The sequence below is a fragment of the Papaver somniferum genome, chromosome 1 (assembly GCF_003573695.1).
Source record: "Papaver somniferum cultivar HN1 chromosome 1, ASM357369v1, whole genome shotgun sequence".
Lineage (NCBI taxonomy): Eukaryota > Viridiplantae > Streptophyta > Magnoliopsida > Ranunculales > Papaveraceae > Papaver > Papaver somniferum.
This window is the reverse complement of record NC_039358.1, coordinates 206,977,573-206,999,242: the sequence shown is the minus strand read 5'-3', so window position 1 is coordinate 206,999,242 and position 21,670 is coordinate 206,977,573. Positions and strand designations below refer to the sequence as shown.

The window sequence follows — 21,670 nt, the reverse complement described above, 5'->3', positions numbered from 1 at the left end:
ATTCTGATCTCTCTCTGATTGAACCTGTAATTCAACAAAGTGTGAGTTCAATCCGCTTTCTTAGATCTAATGTCTCGGTTCTAGATTTAATTCTTCTTCTTAAGTTTAATTTTATTTTTGTGATTGATGATTTTGTTGTTTCCTTCGCGAGTTACCTGAAATTTCAATAGTTAAGTGTAGTATTATGAGGATTTTTCAATGCAGGAAATTAGAGTGGAGTTCATCATTATAATTGTTGGTATTATACACTCAATTAAGCTGCATTTATGCAAAATTTTCTTGATACAGAATAGTTCTATGTGAGCCATAATGAAGCTTTCTGTTGCTATCCCAATTTTTTTTTAAAATTTTGTTTTTGGGTGCTAAAGATTTGTGCATAAAAATTCTGCAGACAAGGGAGGTAAAATGACTGCAAAGTTTGGAGACATTGATGTATCTATTCTCATTTATACATACCATTTTGAGAGGTTTCTGGAAGTTATCCTTTTTAAACAACATAATAGGTAGATCACAATGGGTCACCAAATATTCGAAAACCTTTTTAATGTTGAAATCTGATGTTTATGTAACTTACCTTTGCAGCATGTGCAAGATGAAGTGGTGGACTTGATGAATGTGAGTAATGAAAAGAGTCTTTCGGTACAGTGTCAATGTACCAGATGACAATGACGAGGCCGGCTCATGGGCAGTAACTTAATCTGACCATTTAGGTGGGGTGCTTCTTTTAGTTTCTGATGTTTTTGCATAGTGCTTATTTTATGTGCTTGGAAAGTTTGCTAATGAAATGTCCTAACGGGCCATACACGAGTTTTCTGTGGGTTTCCTTGGTTGTATTCCTGTATTAGCTTAGTTGTAATGATATGAAGTGGTTACAGAATCTTGCCATTTCCAAATCTTTTCGCAGAGTAAGCATTTTGAAATTTGGTTTTGTGGTCATATCTCGATGTCACGACATTTGTTGCTTGCTCGGTGGTCAAAAACTCATGTTGCGCAGAGTAGTATTTTACTTATAAGTGATATCTGATTTCTTGTCGGGAATTACTCATATTATGTTCATTGGTGCAAGTTTCTTTCTTCCTCTATATCCGAAAAATGGAAACTACGATTACCCTTAGGAGATACTTAATTACTTGCTGATTGCTTCATATGGATCAACTGACATGTTTAAACTTTAATTTGAGAGGTCCTTAGTTTGTCCATTAAATTTGTTTAGTTCTTTGTGTTATACCTGGGTTTGTTGACTTAGATCCATATTGCAGTGGTCAGCCATGTATATGGTTTCAAATTAACTTTACGAATAATAGAGATACGAAGAAACAGCACTTGCAGGGCGACGTTTTTGCTTTTTACTGAATTCTTAGCTATGCATTACCATATTCTTTAATTATGAAGGAAATTTATATAGGGTTCGATCAACCCTGTACTTGCATGCGTCAACTTGAATGCATTTACACTTTGTCCTTCATCTGTAACTGAATATGATTACCTACAATTGCAGGTAGAACGTTGACATGGATTAACCAGAATGTATAGGAACTATCACTTACATGGCAGCCATTTAGTTTTTGGACTATAAATTTGGTTAACGCAGTGTCCGACAGGCGAAAGGAACATGGGTCAGATATGGATTTACTTATTACTGATTAAGTAATATATATTCATTGACAGAACTGCCATGGTTGTTATTTAAAAAGAAAAACAATGATTCTACAGTACTGATATATCCAATAGTTGTACTCAAAACGCGTAAACAGATTCTGGGAACACTAATGAGTGCTGGAGGTTAAGCTCCTCCAAATTACAAGAAAAAAAAGTTATTGTTGGAAGTAACCTGCTCTGCCGAATGAGAACAGACAGCTTGCTTATTCTGTGCCATGAGGTTTATTATCAGTCAGTTTCTTGGGGTCAGGAAGTGTTTGATCGTCCGACAGCAGAATCTCCATATCTCCTGCAGCTTCCCATTGGGCTGGATCAGTCTGATTTTGGCCATCTCCATCTTCTCTCTGAAGTGAACAGTTTTTTCCCATGGACTCTAAAGCGCAGACCAAAGATTTGATGAGTGCCCCCATGTCTTGGTTCCTGAACTTTTCCCACAAACCATTAAGACTTGACTTCACAGCATTTAACAACACTTGTCGATCTCTTACTTTTTCCATGTCTTCCTTCTTCACTTTATCTTCAAGAAACGTCTTCTTGACATGATCATCTTTATAAAACCCTTTGTCGTTAATAGGCTCTCCCAAGTTATCTTTAAGATATGCTATGATAGATTTCATTAGATCACATTGATGATCATAACATTGGACTTCCCATTCTGTTACTGTGGACATTGGTGTTCTATTTTTTTCCCCAGAAGCAGTACGATATAGAACCACAATTTGATCTTCATAAGATTCTAACAAATTATTTAGAACCTCAATTAAAGAATTCGACATCGATAAAATACTATATTCTGCATCCCCCAACCAACTGGGACCTTCATATCCAACTTCCATTAGCAAACTTTTAACATCAATTTCTTCAAAACCCTCGACATAAAACCCTTCACAGACCTTGGCCATTGAATTTAAAGCTTCCACTGATACCTCTCTAATGGCGTCGTCACTGTTCTTGAACTTGTTTAATAAACCATCAAGACTCAACTTAATTGCATCTAACAACACTCGTTGATCCTTCACTTTTTTCATATCTTCCTCCTTCTCTTTATCTCCAAGAAACGTCTTCTTGATCTGATCTTCTCTGTAAAACCCATTATCGTCAATGGACTCGCCCAAGTTTCTCAGGTATGTTATCAAGGATTTCATCAAATCCGATTGATAATCATAACACTGAATTTCCCATTCTGTAATTGTCGACATTGGTGTGATACTTTTTTCCCCAGAAAGAACCAAACCATCATATGCTTGTATCAATTTATCTAAGACTGCCATTAAAGACTCTGTTATCTCTAATATATGAGAAACTTGTTTCTCCCTTTCCATGTTGTTGTCTGTATTAGTTTCTTGCAAGAAAGTTAACTAAATGAACTCAGATGATCTTTATTTCTTGCAGCAACTCTTGTATAAACTACGATATTCGAAGTAAGCTTCTTTTTATAGACAGCGGTAACAACTATTTGAGCTCTAAACTTAACAACGGTCAGATAAATCGCTGAAGAAGGAAACTTTGCATGCATTATGCGATATATGTATTGCATAGGTAACATCCCTGTTGGATAGGAAATCTCCCGCATTTGGTGCTTGTCCGGAAATCAACTATAGAGATTCCATCAAACATTTGCAACAACACTGGACTAGAAGAAATCAATTTCGGCGAAAATAGGTTGCAAGGGAGAATTCCACCAAGTCTTGGCAAAAGAGATTTACGCAAATCATTAACCCATTGAACCTTACACGAAACGAACTTGTCGGTCCTATACCAAAAGAGCTTGTTCGCATTTTTTCATTGTTGATTAATCTGGAATTGTCTTGGAACAGCTAGCGGTGTGCCTTCTGAGGTCGGTAACTTGGAAAACATAACTGCGATTGACTTCTCACCTAATAGTGCTTCAGTGGGTATAAGGGAATGGTACAGGTTGTGAAAGAGTTGCGGGCAATCAAGAATATGTTAATTAATACCACGAACTAGTAGATGATTTTTATTTTAGAATACCTTAATAAACGTCTACAAACAACCCATCGACCACCCCAGGGATGGGGGTGGTCTACAAACACAGCACCACCACCACCCCAGGGGTGGTAAATACCAGGACTTGATCCCTCCACCTCGGGGTTGCAAAGCATTACCCATTCCACCAGGCTGGGGCTGTCCTGGTGCCCGTAGATTTATTGTTTCCACAATCATTTCCCTAGGCCACCACTGATTTAATGTAAACTCTTAACTACTTCTCATACTTTCAGCTGCTTCGAAATAAGTTATGCAAAAGCATGCAGGTCACAAGAAGGGGAACTTCCATACCATCCCCCAAAACTAATCCAATCTTTAACCAAAAGTCTAGAAGATAAGAATTACAGTAACACAAACAATCCATCTAGACCACATATATATACTATATTGTAGAATACAGGTTTTTGATTAGATTGCTAAGTGCGGGGCACCTTCCATTAGGCGCTGGGGTACCGATTCGTAGGCCTTGGAGATCTCTTCTTACATTATACAATCCATGTCACAACTTCGGCAAATATAGCAATTCCCAACAATATATAGAGAATCAGTGTGTAGGAATTTATCCATTTGTCTGCAGGACTCAAGATGGTTAGACCTTTAAACATGTTCACTATGCCAAGAATGACGATCAAGTATCCTTGTATGTGGTGGTAAAAATTCCAGAGTGTGCGGTGCTTGTGATCCTTCTTGGGTCTCAAGAACAATGCAAATAATACCTACAAAAAATCACATCAGAGTGGCATTGCATTGAATCCATTTAGTAGATAGAACCAATCGCTCAACTGCACTAGTATGTACACAAAGAAACGTTAAAAACCTAATCGAAACGAAGTTTACCTGCATGGTGCAAAGGCAGAACAGCGCAATTCCAATTTTACGATGCAGAGGGAATTCAATTCCTATTGATTCATACCCAAGCTTCATACCAGTTCCCCAACCAGCAACTCCAAGAATATATCCTAAAACTTGGCAAGATACGTGAAGATTAAACCAGGCCGGGTCTAACGAGTCGAATGTCCTCAAGTACCGCGCCATGATAACTCCAACAGGAAACAAAAATCCCCAACTCAAGGCATTGAGTATTCCATGCAACTAAAAATCAAAAGACACAAAATATTTTCTTAGGAATTGCATGCATAACTCGTAAACAACAACGTATAAACAAAGATGATTACTTACATATTTATGTTTAAGCTCCCCTCCTGGGGCAGCATAACATTGGTAAAAAATTCTGAGATTCTCTCCTTGAAGATTTATAATATCAAAAAGTTGCTGTCAAGGTTCTTATGAGAAAAATGGTGGTTTTCTTGTTCTTTTTTTTTCAGTTGGAGAAATTGGTTATGGAATGGCTAAATTTAGAATATCTCAAGTTTTAACAAATTCTTCAGTTTTTTGTTACATAGTTTAGTGACAAAAATTTTGGTATGCTTTAAGAAATTCTCATGCAGGTAGAAATCATAACATTGGTAAAAAAAAAAAAAAGAAGGTATTTTAGAATACCTTGGTTGCATTGCAGCACTAGTTTCTTTCTCCATCCAAGACTTACCACAACCACCACCACGGTACCAGGACTCGATCCCTCCACCTCAGGGATGCAAAGTATTACCCATACCACCAGGCTAAGGGAGTCCCAGTGATCTGAAAAGGTCCATAATGGTTTGGCTAGTCTCGTACATCAGGGACATTTGGGCAATGGCGCATTAGTACCAAAAACTCAAGGGAGACTCTGAACTAGTTTAAATGAAACTCAAATTCCAAAACTCAGCGAACATACGTATGGCGCTACGAAAACATAAAAAAGAAAATTAAGAAACTAAAATATCATTACTAAAGAACTCGTTCGTTCGCCTGCTTCAATGAGTTATTCCATTTCAAATTGTGTTTCGACAACCTCGTGGTGCATAGACGAGCGCCGCACTTTTTTCTCTATTAAGTAATGAAAAGCTAACTTATCTCCTAATTCCTGACATCTGACATAATCCGGCATTAGTAACAAATTCGAGTGATTAAGTAAAATCTCTCCAAATCCGTTTTTCTAATGATATTTAACTAATAATTAACTATAATATGTTCCTTTTTGTTTTTCAGTTAAACAATTTGGTTTAAGGAATCTCTAAATTTAGACAATTTTGAATATTAAGCGTTAAAGTTTTAAAAATTCATTATGCGGTAATTTTTTTTATATTTTTCAGTCTAGCATGCTGGTAGAAATCACAACATTCATAAGAAAAGAAAAAAAACTGAAATATGTATTTTAAAAAGAAAAATTAATTTCCACTCTATTATGTTGGTGGAAATCACAACATTCATTAAAAAAGAAAAATAAGAAATATGTATTTAAAATAAATAGGTATTTTATCATGAAAAAAGGAAAAAAAAGAAAAGAAATATGGCCTTGTTTGATAAAATTTATGATTATAGATAATCATAAATTGATAAATGATTTTGATATAATCATTTTTAAAATAACTTTTTCAAATAATTGATTATCTTAGAATGATGATCTCAAAAAGAAGAGGAAATAACAATGATCTAGGATTTTTTTTTAGTCCCATGTTGATTTTTGTCTCTCTTTTGATTTATTTTTCTGATATGAAAGTGAATTTATTGCTTAAGTGAAAGAATTGTTAATGTCTCCTGCCAAGAGACTACAAATTTCCTCAGAGAAATTGAAATGCTTAAACTAACAGAAGAGACTCGAACAGACTTAGCAACAACATCTGCAACCCTATTTTCTTGTCTACTGACATAAGAAAAACTACAAAGCAAGAAAGTAGTGCTTAGACTCTTTATTTGTTTTAAAATGTTTCTATTCTCCAGTGGTATGAGGAGAACATCTTCATTGATAGATTGAATCACCAATTGTGCATCTGCTTCGATATGTATTCTTGTGTACTGTTTATCCCTAGCCCACAACAATGCTTATCGAATAGCCATGCACTCCCTTGCTTCTGCACTTAGTGCTCCATTTGAGTATGTTCCTTTGATTCCTTCGCAAATTCCTGCATGAGATCGTAGAACAATGCCAGTACCAAGTGTAATAGTGTCTTGATCATAAGAAGCATTAACATTAAATTTTAAGACATTTTGTAAAGGAGGTTTCCAATGACTTGAAACTACAGTATTAGAATTACTAATGCTCATGGAGGATGAAGGTGAATGCGATTGTAAACGATAGTGTATTTTATGCAGAGTGTTGTAAGGGTTTAGTTTTACTCCCTGAAATATTGTATCACATATGTCCTTCCATAATATCCAAGCAGATATCATGAGAGTGACCAGTAAATGTTCATCATTGGCAGGAATGTTAGAAGAAAATCAACTTTCCACCCAGATTGAGACACTAGCACAACTTCTCTGAACTTCATCAATGTCAACATTGATCATTCTCCACATAGACCTTGCATGACTGCAATAAAATTGGAGGTGCTCCATTGTTTCCTCATGATGACCGCAAATAGCACACTGAGTGTCAATGTTGGTGTTATGTCTTGCCATTTTACTCCTTGTTGAATGCGATTCATGAATGCATCTCCATGCAAACAACTTAATTCTATGAGCTGAATTACATTTCCATAGTCTCTTCCAAGCACCATTTTGAATGATTCTTCCACCAACTATTGATTCAGTATTAGTGGTGGTTAACTTTTTATAGGTGCTCTTAACTGAAAAATTTCCATCTCTAGCTGGCATCCATATCATTAAATCTTCCTTAGAAGTATCTAATAACAAATTATGTATTTTCTGTGAGGTATGAATATCAAATAAGAGATTTAGAAGTTCCACATTCCAGTCATTGGTGTTTGGAATGATTAATTCTTCTACATCCTGATAAAATCTGTGCAGATCATTCACTGGCTGAGAGGGGGTATCTTCACCTGGAATCCACCTATCCAACCAAATTTTGGTTCTTTTTCCATTATTAATTTCCATAAAGTAATTCTGCTGAACAACTTGCAGCCTTTAGTTAAACCATTCCAAGCATAAGAACAATTTTCTGCTTTGAGATTTTGATGAAGAATGTTGTCATTTCTGAAGTATTTGCTTCTCATGATTTTTGCCCAGAGTGCACCTTCCTCAGTGCATAATATCCATGCTAGTTTAGTGAGCAAAGCCAAGTTGAGTTGCTCCAAATCCCTGAAAGATAACCCTCCAAAATCTTTAGATTTATAAACCTTCTGCCAAGCAATAGGATTATTACCTCTTTTTGAATTATAACCCCAAAAAAACTTTCTTTGAATATAAGTAAGTCTGTTTAATAGTTGAGAAATAAGCTTGAAAGTACCTATTTGATAAATTGGTAAAGAATTTAGCACATGTTTGATCATTGTTGATCTACCATCTTGAGTGAGTGAAGTAGAAGACCAAGTTGAGTATCTGTTCAAGAAGTTTTCTTCTATTCCTTTGAAAGCCTCTTGCTTTGAATGACCTAGAAGTAAAGGAGATCCCAAATATCTTTCTTTAGAGTTCATGACTTTAACACCCAGAATGTGAGTGAGAGTTTCAGCTACATCTGGCTTAGTGTGCTTACTGAAATGCACTGAAGATTTGTCAAAATTGATCATTTGACCTGACTGAACACTGAAATTATGTAATAACTCCAAAACATTATGAACTGAAGATAAATTTGCTTGAGTGAAAATCAAGCAGTCATCTGCAAAGAGCAAATGATTGATGGCAGGAGAATTAGCAGCCACTTTAATTCCTTGAATAGTTTTATTTTGTTGTGCTGAGACCAGATGTCTTGAAAGAAATTCCATTGCCAATATGAAGAGGTATGATGATAGGGGATCACCTTATCTGATTCCTCTTATTGGTTGAAATTCTTCACAAAGAGACCCATGAAGCATAACTGACAGTGAAGAAGTACTTATCCACTCATGAATCAAGTCACAGAAATCCTTGCTGAAACCAAAATAATCCAGAACTTTTAACAAAAAGATCAATTCTAGTCTGTCAAAATCCTTTGACATGTCTAGATTAAGTGCTAACCAACCAATTTGGCCTCTCTTTTTCTTCAGACAGTGCATGATCTCTTGAGAAATGACAGTATTGTCACTAATCAATCTTCCAAACACATATGCAGCTTGATATGGAGAAATAATTTTTTCCATAAGAGGTTTAAGTCTTGACACAATAATTTTGGAGATGATCTTATATGAAGTATTGCAAAGACCAATTGGTCTGTAATCTGCTGCAGAAATGGGTTTCTTTTTCTTAGGAATAAGAGAAATATAAGTCTTGTTGATTTTCCTAACCATTTTCTTAGTCTCAAAGAATCTAGTCACCATCTGACAAACAACATTACCAATAATGTTCCATTGGCTTTTGAAAAATCCAGCTTGAAAACCCTCTGGACCTGGAGCACTCCAGTTTTCCATGCTCTTAAGAGTTGCATGAATTTCTTGAAAAGAAGGAATACTTGTAAGCAAGGAGTTGTCAGCATCTGTAATAATTGTTGGCAAAAGAAGAAAGAGTCCTTCATCATGAACAATAGGAATAGAAGTACTTATACCCTTAAAATGAGAAGTAAGATGATTTGAGATATCTTCTCTGGTATTCAACCAGTTATATCATGATCTTGTAAAGCATCAATTTTATTTCTCACTCTTCTTCGGTTTGTCTTGGTATGAAGATACTTGCTGTTGTTGTCCATGTCTTTAATGAAATGATCTTTTGATTTTTGTTGGTAGAATTCACTTCTTATCTTCTGCCATTTATTAAGATCTTTGTTGATACTCAGGATTTTGTTATGGTTCTCATTAGTAGGAGGCTGAGATTGCAGGGTATCAAGATCATTTTGCAGCTGACTAACTCTTTGATTCACATCACCAAAATCAGTTTTGTTCTATAAAGATAATTTTTTCCTAGTATATTGAAATTTCTTAACCAATTGAAAACCAGGAGATCCATGAACTTCAATATTCCAAGCATCTTCAATGACATAAGTATAAGTAGAATCTTCTAACCAAGTGAGGAAAATTTAAAAGGCTTCCAGCATTGGGTATCAAGAGAGATTGCAACAAGCAGAATAGAACTGTGGTCACTTCCTATTTGGGTTAAGTGAAAAAGTTTGGAATTTGGGTAATTATGACTCCAATCAACATTTCGTAGTGCCGTATATATCCTAGATCTTCTAGTTTCAGTCTCTAAATGATTTCTAGACCAAGTATAATCTTTTCCCACAAAGCCAATGTCTTCCAGGCCATAAGACTGAACAATACTGTTAACTAGACCATCAACATAAGTAGAGGAAGTATTATTGCTATCTAGGAGGTGAAAATTTAAATCACCTATGAGCATCCAAGGACCAGAGTGATTTTCACCTATTTGTTGTATAAACTCCCACTGTTCTTTCTTTTTGTTATAATTGGTATAGCCATACATAGAGGTAAGAAGATACTCAGTTTTGCTAGGATCATGTTGAACTGCAAAGTTGAAAGTGTTAAGTCTAGTTTCTAAAAGATTACATATGAAGCCATTTTTCCAGAGAACAACTAACCCACCAGACAATCCTACTGGCTCAATGAACGCATTATTAGGATATTGATAGTGACGTAAAAAATGTTGGCTCTTAGTTTGACTAATTTTAGTCTCACACACAAAAATAATGTCAGGATTTTGGGTTCTCGATGATTACGAGTATCACTGGACTTTAAGCCATGAACGTTCCACGAAAGGATTCTCATGCTGATGAAAAAATTTGTGAAAACAGTCCAAAAAATAGTAAAATAAAAGACAAGAGCAAAAAAGTTGTCTAGATAATTTTTGATCACCCTAGGTTGATTAATTATGCATGCAATTCTACTTGCAAACAAGGAATTAATGACTAGAACAAAGGTCAAAGACCAAATGATTGAAGAGAGTAAGAGGCAGGAAGTAATGAAAATGCAAAATTTGAGAATAGAAGATGTAAGAAATACATGATTCTTCATCAATGCATTCACAGTTTGTTTTCCTCGTGTTGTGGACCTTTGAGTTTGCTGAATTTCCGGTTCAGAATCATTGATGGTGTTGGTATTGGAAGTTTCAGCATCAACACTATTAGGATTAGGATCACAGGTAATTCTAAGACGTTTTCCTAGCTTATTTTCCACTTCAGAATCATCATTTCCTTTCTGAATAAAAAATCCATGTTAATTGGGACGCCATCTTTAGGAGGGACAAAAGCAGTAGATTTGGTGAAGATCTTCTGGTTGGGCCTTGAGGCTGGAGCAGTAGTAGTGCTTTTGGTATTATCCATCTTCCTCAGATTGCTAACTTGACCAAAGAAATAAGGCTTTTCATGAGCCTTAGCAAGATAGTTAGCAGCATCCTTGCAAAGAACCTTACAGTGTTTGATTATGTAACACTCAGTGCATATACCAGGTGGATGACGCTCATAGTAAAACTTGATCCATTTAGATAACCCAGCATTTGTTATCGCCTTAACACCTCTTCTCAGCGGGTTGGTAAGATCAATATTCACACAATCTTTGACAGGAACACTGCCTACTGGGATGGCATCCTTGGGCTCAATAGCCACCACTTCTACCATAAGTTCTCCAATTTTTGTAACAGCAGCAACATTCATATGCTCAGGAAGGAGGAACTTAAGTTGAATCCAAAAGTGTTGAAACCCCCATGCTTCTCCGCGTAAACCAGCTCAGGTATATAATCATGAACTACCAAGAGTTTCTTGTTGATATTCCAAGGTCGTTCATTTATGACAGCGTTCAACAGATCCCAGTTGAACTTAAAGATAAAGGTATTTGGATCTAATTCTACAATTCTCACATCTTCTTGCGTCATGAAAGGCCATGTAAAATGAATATATTTAAGGACAATATCATGGCTCATTGTGCCTTCTATGATGACCCTTCGAATAGCACTGACTTCCCATGAGTCTTCCTTATCAGCAGCTTCATTGGTACTTTCCTTTTGAACTATGACCACTTCATTGGTATCACCGAACTCCAAAGTAGCTTTTTTGAACTTATTTACAAGTTCTCCAACTTGAGAGGCACCTTCTTCTTCCATGATGAAAGTTTTGATAGTTTTATGGTTATAACAACGAAACTATTGATTATAGATTTTATAAGAAGGGATAACAATGGATTTATGGGCTTGACTATTATTCCGAATAATATTGTTACCCTTACCGGAAATATTCTCATTTAAGATATGAGATTTGAGACGGGTGTGACTAAGGAAACTACAACTGTAGGTGGTTAGGCTAAAAATCAGCAAAAACTTGCAATTACACTTGACGTAGTTAATGAGCTGTTTGAATTTTTTTTGAATTGGTAGAAGAGCGGGATTGTTGACCAGGATCAGAGTTAACATAGTTTTGAATCTTCCTCAACCAGACACCATTGAAACCTTCACATATCTTCAAAACAACCAAACGATTGATAAAGACAAAGATAAACTCGGCAAACGCCATGAACACAACAATATAAGTGGCAAACGCCATTAGAGAAACAACAAACTGTAAACACATAATAGGAGAATGCATGGAAAATTAGTAATGCATAAAGAAAAAAAAAACTAAAAAATGGATTAGAAAAACAGGAAATTGATATTAGCAAGGAATAAGAACTAAAACATGATTAAACAGAATGAGAATTCATAATGATCTACAAAAAATAAGCTAAAGGATTCAATGAGAATTAAGAAAAATAAATTTTACTAACCGAGTTGGTAAACCATTTTTTCCCGATTCAGAGGAGAGAGGGGAGAGCAGTTGGAGTGGCTTAGTTAAAATTCTAGAATGTGTCTCTTTTTTTGATAGTTTGAGAAAATAAGAAGAAAAAAAATTAATTTGAGTTTGTTAGAAAAAATAATTGACTATAATAAATTTCAAAAACTTTTTTGTGTTTATGGAAATAATGGATTTTACTAACTGAGTTGGTAAACAAGGAGAATTAAGAAAAATAAATTTTACTAACTGAGTTGGTAAACCATTTTTTCCCGATTCAGAGGAGAGAGGGGAGAGCAGTCGGAGTGGTTTAGTTAAAATTCTAGAATGTGTCTCTCTTTTGATAGTTTAGAGAAAATAAGAAGAAAAAAATTTAATTTGAGTTTGTAAGAAAAAATAATTGATTATAATAAATTTTCAAAACAACTTTTTCAATTATGATTGAAATAATCAATTATTATAATGGTTACCAAACACGTATAAAATTCATTATAATTTGCAAAATGGTTTATGGACTAATAATCCATTAAAATAATGGTTACCAGTATTAAAAAAAAATAAAATAATGATTACCAAAACAGCCCAGTATTTAAAAAAATAAATAAATAGGCATTTTAGAATACCTTGGTATTCCTCCACCATACACGCCACCACCACCATCGTGTACCAGGAGACTTGATCCCTCCACCTCAGGTATGGAAAGCATTGCCCATTCCACCAGGCTGAAGTGGTCCCAGCGAACATGGATGACAGCAAAATATAGAAAAATATATAAGAAACTAAAAAAACATCACTAAAGAATCCGTTCATCATCCAATAAATCGTAAATTTTTATGATTATTTGCAAAACTGGAAGTAATTTTTCACAACTAAATACAAGAAATGTTAGATGTTTATTTATAAAAATTCATGACCCAAACTTTAACAATACTTTTTAGCTCAACACAAAGAACAGTAAAACAGATCCAACCAGTTCTCGTCCAAGTTTTTTTCCTTTTTTTTCTTTTGGTCAGAGAATCGAACCGCTAATATATAACTTGGAAGTTCGTCCATATAGTATACTTTTTCCTTCTATAGTTCTATATCCAAATCCAAGAGATACATATTCTTGACTGACTGCAACTCTTTCACGACCCGTAACATTTCCATCCTGTCTTCGGGTGAGTTGCTTGAACATTCAACACCAAGTTTCACAATCCTTGTCAAAGCCTCAGACATCTTAGCTTCAGTTTCATCTAGGTTGTTTAGAGAAACAAGTATCATAGGATCTACAATCTGTACGACCTGATCAGTAACAAGAGCCATGTTGCCGTAGTTATGGAGGTTAAATCCATTCTCAAACATGTCATCTGTAGGTCTCTTTCCGGTAAACATCTCTAGCAACATGATCCCGTAGCTATAAACGTCTCCATGAGTTGACACTCCACTACCCATTCCATATTCTGAGATTCAGTTATAAAATTAATCAGCAGTCCAGACATTATACGAGTTTACTAAAATGAAAGAATTTTTTTTTTTACCTGGAGCAACATAGCCAACCGAGCCCCTTACACCTACTGAAGTACTATTGGGATGATATTTAGATTCGTCGTTGATGATGACTCCGCCAAGAAACTTAGCTAATCCAAAATCGCCGACATGTGCATTCATTTCATCATCAAGTAAAACGTTACTTGGCTTTAGATCACAGTGAATCAGTGGTGTCTGACAATGGATATGAAGATATTCTAATGCACAAGCTATATCAGTGGCTATATTTAATCTCTCCGTAAAACTCAAGAATCGTTCTTTCAACCTCTGATTGTTATTTGTCGTTGGATGCAACCAGTCCTCAAGACTCCCATTAGGCATGAATTCGAACACCAGGGCTTTGAATTCATTTCCCTTAAAATCAACACTAGAACAAGAAGTCATTATCTTTACCAGATTTCGGTGTCGGGTGGATCTCAGTGCTTCACATTCAGCCATGAAACTTTTTGAAGCTCCTCGTCTTTGAAGGTTGAGAACTTTTACCGCCACCAGTGTACTACTTGTTTCTTGGCTCAGTACCACTGCACCTTTGTAAACAGAACCATAACTGCCGGCGCCAACTAAATTTTCTACAGAGAACCCATTCGTTGCATTAAAAAGCTCTCTGAATGAGACCTTCTGAAACATTTCATCTGAAGGAGTCTCCGAGTCCGAGATGTAAATAGAAGATTTCTTCATTTTTTTTTCCTTCCAGAAGAATATAAGAATTGAACCGAGAAAAATGACGAAAATGATTGCTCCAAATAATATGAAAAGCAGTCTCTTAATTGGAAAATGTACTTGGCTTTGTTTCTTAGAGCCGGGCCCCGGGCAACTCGATAAATTTAGTGAAGGAATACCTCCACATAGCTTATTGTTTCCAAGTATTGAAAATGCACTTATATTCTTGAAAATTCCTTGTTTTGAAACTTCTCCTTCAAACTCATTATAAGACAAATTCAAATACTCAAGGGAAATGAAAGACTCAAGATACTTAGGAATTGGACCAGACAAGTGATTGCGTGACAGGTCTAGGTTTTGGATTCCTGTTAAACTTTTTAAAGATGGAGGAATGATCCCTTCAAAGAAATTACCTTGTAAATTAAGGTATCCTAAACCAAGACATTTCTCCAAAGAAGTTGGAATGTTACCAGACAACTGATTTTCGGATAGGTCTATTCTGACAATCTTTTCTAAGGCAATAGCCTCAGAAGGTAAAGTGCCAGTTAAGAGATTCCGAGACAAGTCCAGAGAAATTGATAGTGAAGAAAGACCCATGACTTGTTTAGGAATAGTACCTACTAGTTGATTTCCTTGAAGCCTTAATATTTGCAGTTTATGGCAACTGCCTAAACTAGATGGAATTTGACCCTCTAATTTGTTTATTCCAAAATAAATTTGTTCTAGTTGACTACTGTTGCATATGTTTGATGGGATTATACCAGAGAGCTGATTTCCCCACATCGAAACAATTACTAAATTTGACAGCGTACCTATTGACTCCGGAATACTTCCTGTAAGCATGTTATGCTCCATGGCTAATCCGTTCAGACTAACAAGGTTTTCAAGTCCAGATGGGATGCTACCGAATATATGGTTCGTCCCAATGTATATAGTACTAAGTTTCGCTGAGTAATTGGCCATCGAATCCGGAAGTTGCCCGGATAAATTGTTAAAAGCCATGGAGAAATGTTCTAAGCGACTACAGTTCGATAATGAACGAAAAAAGCTCAAGTCATCTGCTTTACCAGCTCCAAAATTATTCCCACCAATATTGAGCCTACCAAGACTTTGTAAGGTTCCCAAATTAGGTGGTACAGGTCCAGTGAAGTGATTATTCACCACATCTAGTGTAGACAATCTAGAAGCATTGGAGATTGAACTCGGTAGTAAGCCGGAAAATCTATTATCCCCTAACGTAAGCCATTCGAGATTAGGGAGAGTGATTCCAATATCAAAGGGAATGGTTCCATCGAGTCGATTGGCAGCAATAGAAATTAAAGAGATAGACGTGATATTAAAAAGTTGGTAAGGAATATTACCAGATAATTCATTTCCGCCGATTTGAAAAAATTGCAAACTTGATAACTTGCCTAGCTCCGGCGGAATGCTGCCATGTAAACTATTACTTGTGATTGAAAATGTATCGAGAGCCGAAAGGTTTGAAAGCGAAACTGGAACTGTTCCGTCTAGGTAGTTGTTAGAGACTTCTAATATAACAAGATTAGATAGGGAACCAAGCTCGGGAGGAATTCTCCCAACCAGCTCATTGCTATTTAGATACAAAAATCTAAGATCAGTGCACGACGTTATATTCTTTGGAATTTCTCCTTGTAGCGAATTATTTGACAAGTAAATAAATTGAAGCCGGAATAGATGACCAATTTCTTGCGGAATTTCACCACTGAATTCATTGACATCCAGGTCGAGAATTTTCAAGAAAGTAAGATTTCCAATGTGTGGAGATATAGAACCTACCAAACCTTGGGAAAACAGATTCAAGACAATAACTCTAGTTTGATGCCGACGACTACAAGTGATTCCTGTCCAACTGCAATGAAGTAAAGAATCGTTCCATGAGCTTAGTGCGCCGAACGGATCACTTGTAATTCTATCTTTGAATGCAAGTAAAGCAAATCGGTCCGTGTCGTTTCCGGAAGTGATAGCTGATAAAGATGTAGGTAATATTAGAACAAGGATAACATAGATGATCAGTAACAACGTACTAGTCTTATTAACCTCCATTGCTGATATTTAGAGATATTGAAAGTGGTTGCGACAAGGTTGGATGATCATATTATCCATCTTATGCAACTCATTCTGCCGTCTCCAACTAAACAAATATATTTGATTGACTTTAAGAAGATTCAACATCATGAAACCTGCCAAATATGAACTGGACCTTAATAATTAATAAATGAGTCGTTAGTACACTTTTCAGTAAAAGGTTGTAACCTGGTTTGGATGAAAATTTCTTGAGACATTTCTTGAAGGATGACCAACCAAATGTATATATATAAATAACAAACCATTGCCGTCCGACAGAGACAAGGCAACAATGAAGCTACAAATAAATAAAGAAGATCCATCCTATGATAGTAAGCCACAAAACAATGAAATGATACGTCCGCCTGCTGAAGTCCGTCATTGCATGATAATGACATGAATTCCAACCTATACTGCTCCTACTTTGGAGTAAACGTGACGACCACTTAAACATGGTATTTTTTTAGCTAAATTGATATTGAAGTTACTACTCTAAATTTGTGTTTTCCAATTGAAAAAAAAAAATATGAAAAGTGAATTATGTAATCAAATTTGCCGTGCCCAAACATTCTTTTGATCGCAGCTTGCAATCTTTTCTTCTGAGGCTAACTCTGATGCCAGCTCTTATCATCCTTCATAATTCAGGATCCAACGTTAACCACGTCAACTTGATTCAAAAGCTAAGTTTTATTTTGAATAGCGCCTATTGGTTTGCGCAAAAGATTGGAACCGTTGGGTTTAACATTTAAAGAAATTTGATGGCTCGGAACAGACACGCCCAATCTCCTATGACTGAGCGCATATAACACAACCGTATATAATTTAAATTCCAACGGATTCAGATTTGATGCGCCAAATGGTAAATTTGTTTTGCGCGACTCCAAGTTACGTTCAAATAATACTTCTTTGAAAACAACTTGAATCAGGTCCTTTGGCCACGGTATTCACTGTGAAATCATGTGTTATAAATCCTAAAAGTGAAATGTCAAAACTGGCTTGATTGGGATATACCTAGATTAATTGGTGTATACCTAGATTAATTGGGGTATACCTAATGAGACAAAATCTGAGCATTTTGAAGTAAAAGAGAACACCCCTTAACCATATATTTTCAAAATGCGTAATCTATCCTTGCTTAATTAACACTAATAATGTATTTAGGTCAATTAATTTAGTTAGTTAATTAGTTGAGTTAAAATTCTCAAATTAGGTATTATTTGGATTGAACTCAGGGTTATGTGTTATGATTTTTGAGGATTTTTTTTTTTGTTTTGAGATTTTTTTTGTAACGGAAATGAAACCATACTACTAGCCAAACACTTCTACAAAGGGGATTGCAAAGCTGCTGAGTGATTTCATACTCAAAATTACAGAAGGAATCAACATTTTCAATTCTGAAAGTATGAATAGTCGGCAAGGTCGATAAAACAATACTTTCCGGCTATAGGATTTTTGACATTAGAAACGCATGATTAGTCGGCAAGGTATTAATTTCATAACCTGCCGACTAAACTATAGTCGGCAAGGTATAAGGATGAATACCGTGACGACCTTGTAAATGCTAATTTCATAGATGAAAAGTCATCACGATATTCAACCTAGACAAAAAAAAATACCCTACCGACGTTGTGGAATCATGTATTAGTCGGCAAGGTCGACAAAAAAATACTCTACCGGCGTTGTGGAATCATGTATTAGTCGGCAGGGTCGACAAAAAAATACCCGCCGACTTTTGATAAAATCATACCCAATCTCAAACCCGTATGTATTTTTTGTTTCTTTTTTTTTTTTTTTTTTTTGATTTCATCATGTTGAGTTTTAAATAGATTTTGAAAATTGTGTTGATAAGTTTTAGGTTTTAGTTTTAATCGGCAGGGTTTAAATTTGGATGAAAATAGTAAGGACAATTTGGTCTTTTAACATCCAAAAGAATTCTGAAAGTTCTTGTCATGGTTCTATTGAGAAAAATTGGTTAAGAGCAAGTCTTATGGTGGATCCAACCTATTCCAAGTGTGGAAAAATCATGGAATGTCAAGTCTAGTGGCTTCCAAGTTGGGGCTTTCCCCAAAAAACCCAAGGAGGGTTCCATGGTTTGGTGGAAGAGTTCGTGGAATTCATGTAAACGCCAATAAGAATAGCGCTAAACGCAAATAAGATTGACGCTAAAAAAATTCCATTAAGAATTGCTTTTTTTTTATCCGTAAATTTAGAATGAGTTGTTGAAATCTAATGGCTGGAAAAAAAAGCTTCATTCTTAATTGCGTTTTTTTAGCTCCATTAAGAATAGCGTTTCTAGTATTCCACCATTACACTTGCGCTTCCATCCACAGTTCCAAGTGCTGAGATGGCGTGGAAGATGGATGGATTCCACCGTAAGACTTCCTCTAGACAATGGTTAAATTTGAATGCTAAAAGTTCTTGTCAAGGTTCTATCGAGAAAATTTGGTTAAGGAATGGCTAAATTTAGATAAATTTGGATGAACTTTTTTTTAGAAAATCGAAAAATCAAACTCTCAAATATTAAAATACCTCGGTATTCGGTACAACCACTAGTAGATTCAAAAAAAATACTAAAAATGGTATTTTAAAATACCTCGGCAAATTTAAAAAGTAAAAATGGTATTTTAAAATACCTCGGTATTCCGTACAACCACCAGTACCAGGACTTGATCCCCCAACCCCAAGGTTGGAAAGCATTACCCACTCCACCAGGCTAAGGGAGTCCCAGTGAGCTACAGCGCACACAAAGTGATATTTGTATATGGTCAATTTCACTTTACCTTATGTATGGCGCTTGGTCGATTTCACTCACTTATCCAAATATCTAAATATGCCCGACTATATAAAAATTGTTTCTTTGTTTTAGTAGAATAATAGGAAAAAAGGAAGAGGTGGAGAAGAGAAGGATTTTTATTGATTAGCCTATTACATAGGTAAAGTATCCTTTATATCCATGTAAAGAGAAAACTTTAGGTTTCTAGTTAGGTCGCACACCCATGGATCGTAGGCCCTACAACACTCTCCCTCGTGTGGTCCAATAGAACTCAGTTTGTATTACTTCACATATAGTGCTTCAAATGTAGGTCTTCAAATGTCGTCCTCTTCTTGATGACGTGTGCATAAATCAATCGCCTTATTAAAACTTTGACAAGGAAAAATCCAGTGGGACAAAATCTTTGTAAAACTCTTCACATGTAGTACTTCACATGTTGTCACGTACTTTACATGTAGTTCATCACATGCAATACGATTTTCAAAGATCGACGAGTCTAAGTTAATTGCCTCATTAAAACTTCGTCAGGAAACCCAGAGGGACAAAACCTGAACTAAAGAAAAAGAGTACAATATTAAGCAAACTTAGAACATAGATGGACTCAAATATGTTGCCTCATTAAAACCTTGACAAGGAAAACCCAGCGGGATAAAACCTTGACGAAGGGAAAAGCGTACAACGTGATAGATGCAAGTAAAGGTGATCCGTTGCAGATGATCACTTTGCTTCATTGAAGTTGACTAGTTGCTTCACAATTCTTAAAGCAGAATATCCTCGTGGGAAAGATAATAGCCTTAGCTGGGAAATTATATTCCCGGTGTTTGTTGTTGTCTCACTAAAAACCTTGCCGAGTAACAAAACCCTGTGGGAAAAAGCAACCTCGGAGAAGGAAAATAGTTCAACACATCATTAGATGCTCCCCCTGATTTCAGATAATTTTCATTAGTCCAATGCATTCAAAAGGAGTTTATCACACTTTACTTTGGTGACTTGAATGTTTATAAGACCATGTTGTTGATTCTGGAAGTTACGTTGCTTAAGAAAATATGACGTTTCATTTCTTTGATTCATATATTTTCAGTAATATCAACGCGATCTCTATGTCTTCAACGTTCAACATACTTGATGTTTTTAGTGTTTTCTCGCTAAAAACCTTGTCGAGTAAACCCTTTGGGAAAAACTATTCTCGATCGAAGGGAAAAAGAGTACAACACAACTTCAACTTCGAAGTAAAATATGTCGACATCATATCATTGGATCCTCCCCCTGATGTCGTCATCTCCCCCTGATTACTTTCAGAGTTGTTCCAGACAGTTTCTTTAGTCATGTACTTTTCGAAACTGAATATCGGTAATGACGTAGAAAATAGTCTACCATATCTTCCCTGATTACTTTCGTCAGAGAAGATATTATTGTTCCTTCATAATCAACAACTTTTGGATTGCAGTTCTTTTAGCATTCATTTTTATGTGTTTGCTGGGATAAAAAAAACTCATGTCAATGGTTACTTTTAAGTACATGATCACATTCATTGTATCATTCCAATGACGTTGTGTTGGCGCTGAGCTATATCTATCTAACAAGTTCCATGAGGATGTAAAATTTAATCGAATATATTATTATACTAAATACAACAATGTGTATATTGTACTTAGATATGGGAATTTCATCCCCAACAAATCTTCGTCATCTTCCTTTAGACGAAATGGCCACTTACTTACATTTGAACCTCGACTAATCATGGGAGTGCTATCAGGATGCATGTCTTTATTAAATTTCCTGACAACTTTAGACATCTGCAAACTGGTGGAATGATACACCACAAGCTCAGTATTCGGTCGATCTTTTCCCAGATTTTTTATCTCAAATTCGGATTTCAAATAGCTTTTAAGGTCTCTTATTACATCAAGAGTACCCATCATGTCTGTACCATTGACATATGTAGCTACAATTCCAAATAAGGAACTTTCTTGTGAATACGCAAGGAAAAATAACTTACTTGTCTATCCCCTCCAAATCAAATATCCACTTATACGGGTATACCACATCTGCCTGATTGCTTCTATCTATAAGTGAGCGTTCTATCTAAATGTAAACGCACTATGTGATTTAGAGTCACTTGATTTTGGTAACAAAAGGCTATCATGTACTTTTGTAAATATCTTCTATCTCTTGATTCTTTCAGAGATACGTAATAACCACATACATATGCTGCATTTCAAGTCCTTTTGAAATCACCAAGCTAACTGAGTAGGCGAACATTATGAAGTTCATTA

At 35.7% G+C, this 21,670-nt stretch overlaps 2 protein-coding genes across 2 annotated transcripts; both read right to left on the bottom strand.

The window, feature by feature from the left end:
- Window positions 1-3,968: 3,968 nt before the first annotated feature.
- On the bottom strand, window positions 3,969-4,940 carry LOC113335920 (cytochrome b561 and DOMON domain-containing protein At3g25290-like). The gene is made up of 3 exons (XM_026581934.1): window positions 4,846-4,940; window positions 4,504-4,758; window positions 3,969-4,382 (listed from the first exon to the last, which is right to left on the bottom strand). Exons 2-3 carry the CDS (start codon window positions 4,699-4,701, stop codon window positions 4,152-4,154), a joined length of 429 nt encoding a protein of 142 aa, XP_026437719.1. The 5' UTR covers window positions 4,702-4,758; window positions 4,846-4,940; the 3' UTR covers window positions 3,969-4,151.
- An 8,280-nt stretch (window positions 4,941-13,220) lies between these two features.
- Window positions 13,221-16,607, bottom strand: LOC113335914 (probable LRR receptor-like serine/threonine-protein kinase At3g47570). The gene is made up of 2 exons (XM_026581927.1): window positions 13,867-16,607; window positions 13,221-13,788 (listed from the first exon to the last, which is right to left on the bottom strand). Exons 1-2 carry the CDS (start codon window positions 16,598-16,600, stop codon window positions 13,418-13,420), a joined length of 3,105 nt encoding a protein of 1,034 aa, XP_026437712.1. The 5' UTR covers window positions 16,601-16,607; the 3' UTR covers window positions 13,221-13,417.
- Window positions 16,608-21,670: the final 5,063 nt, after the last annotated feature.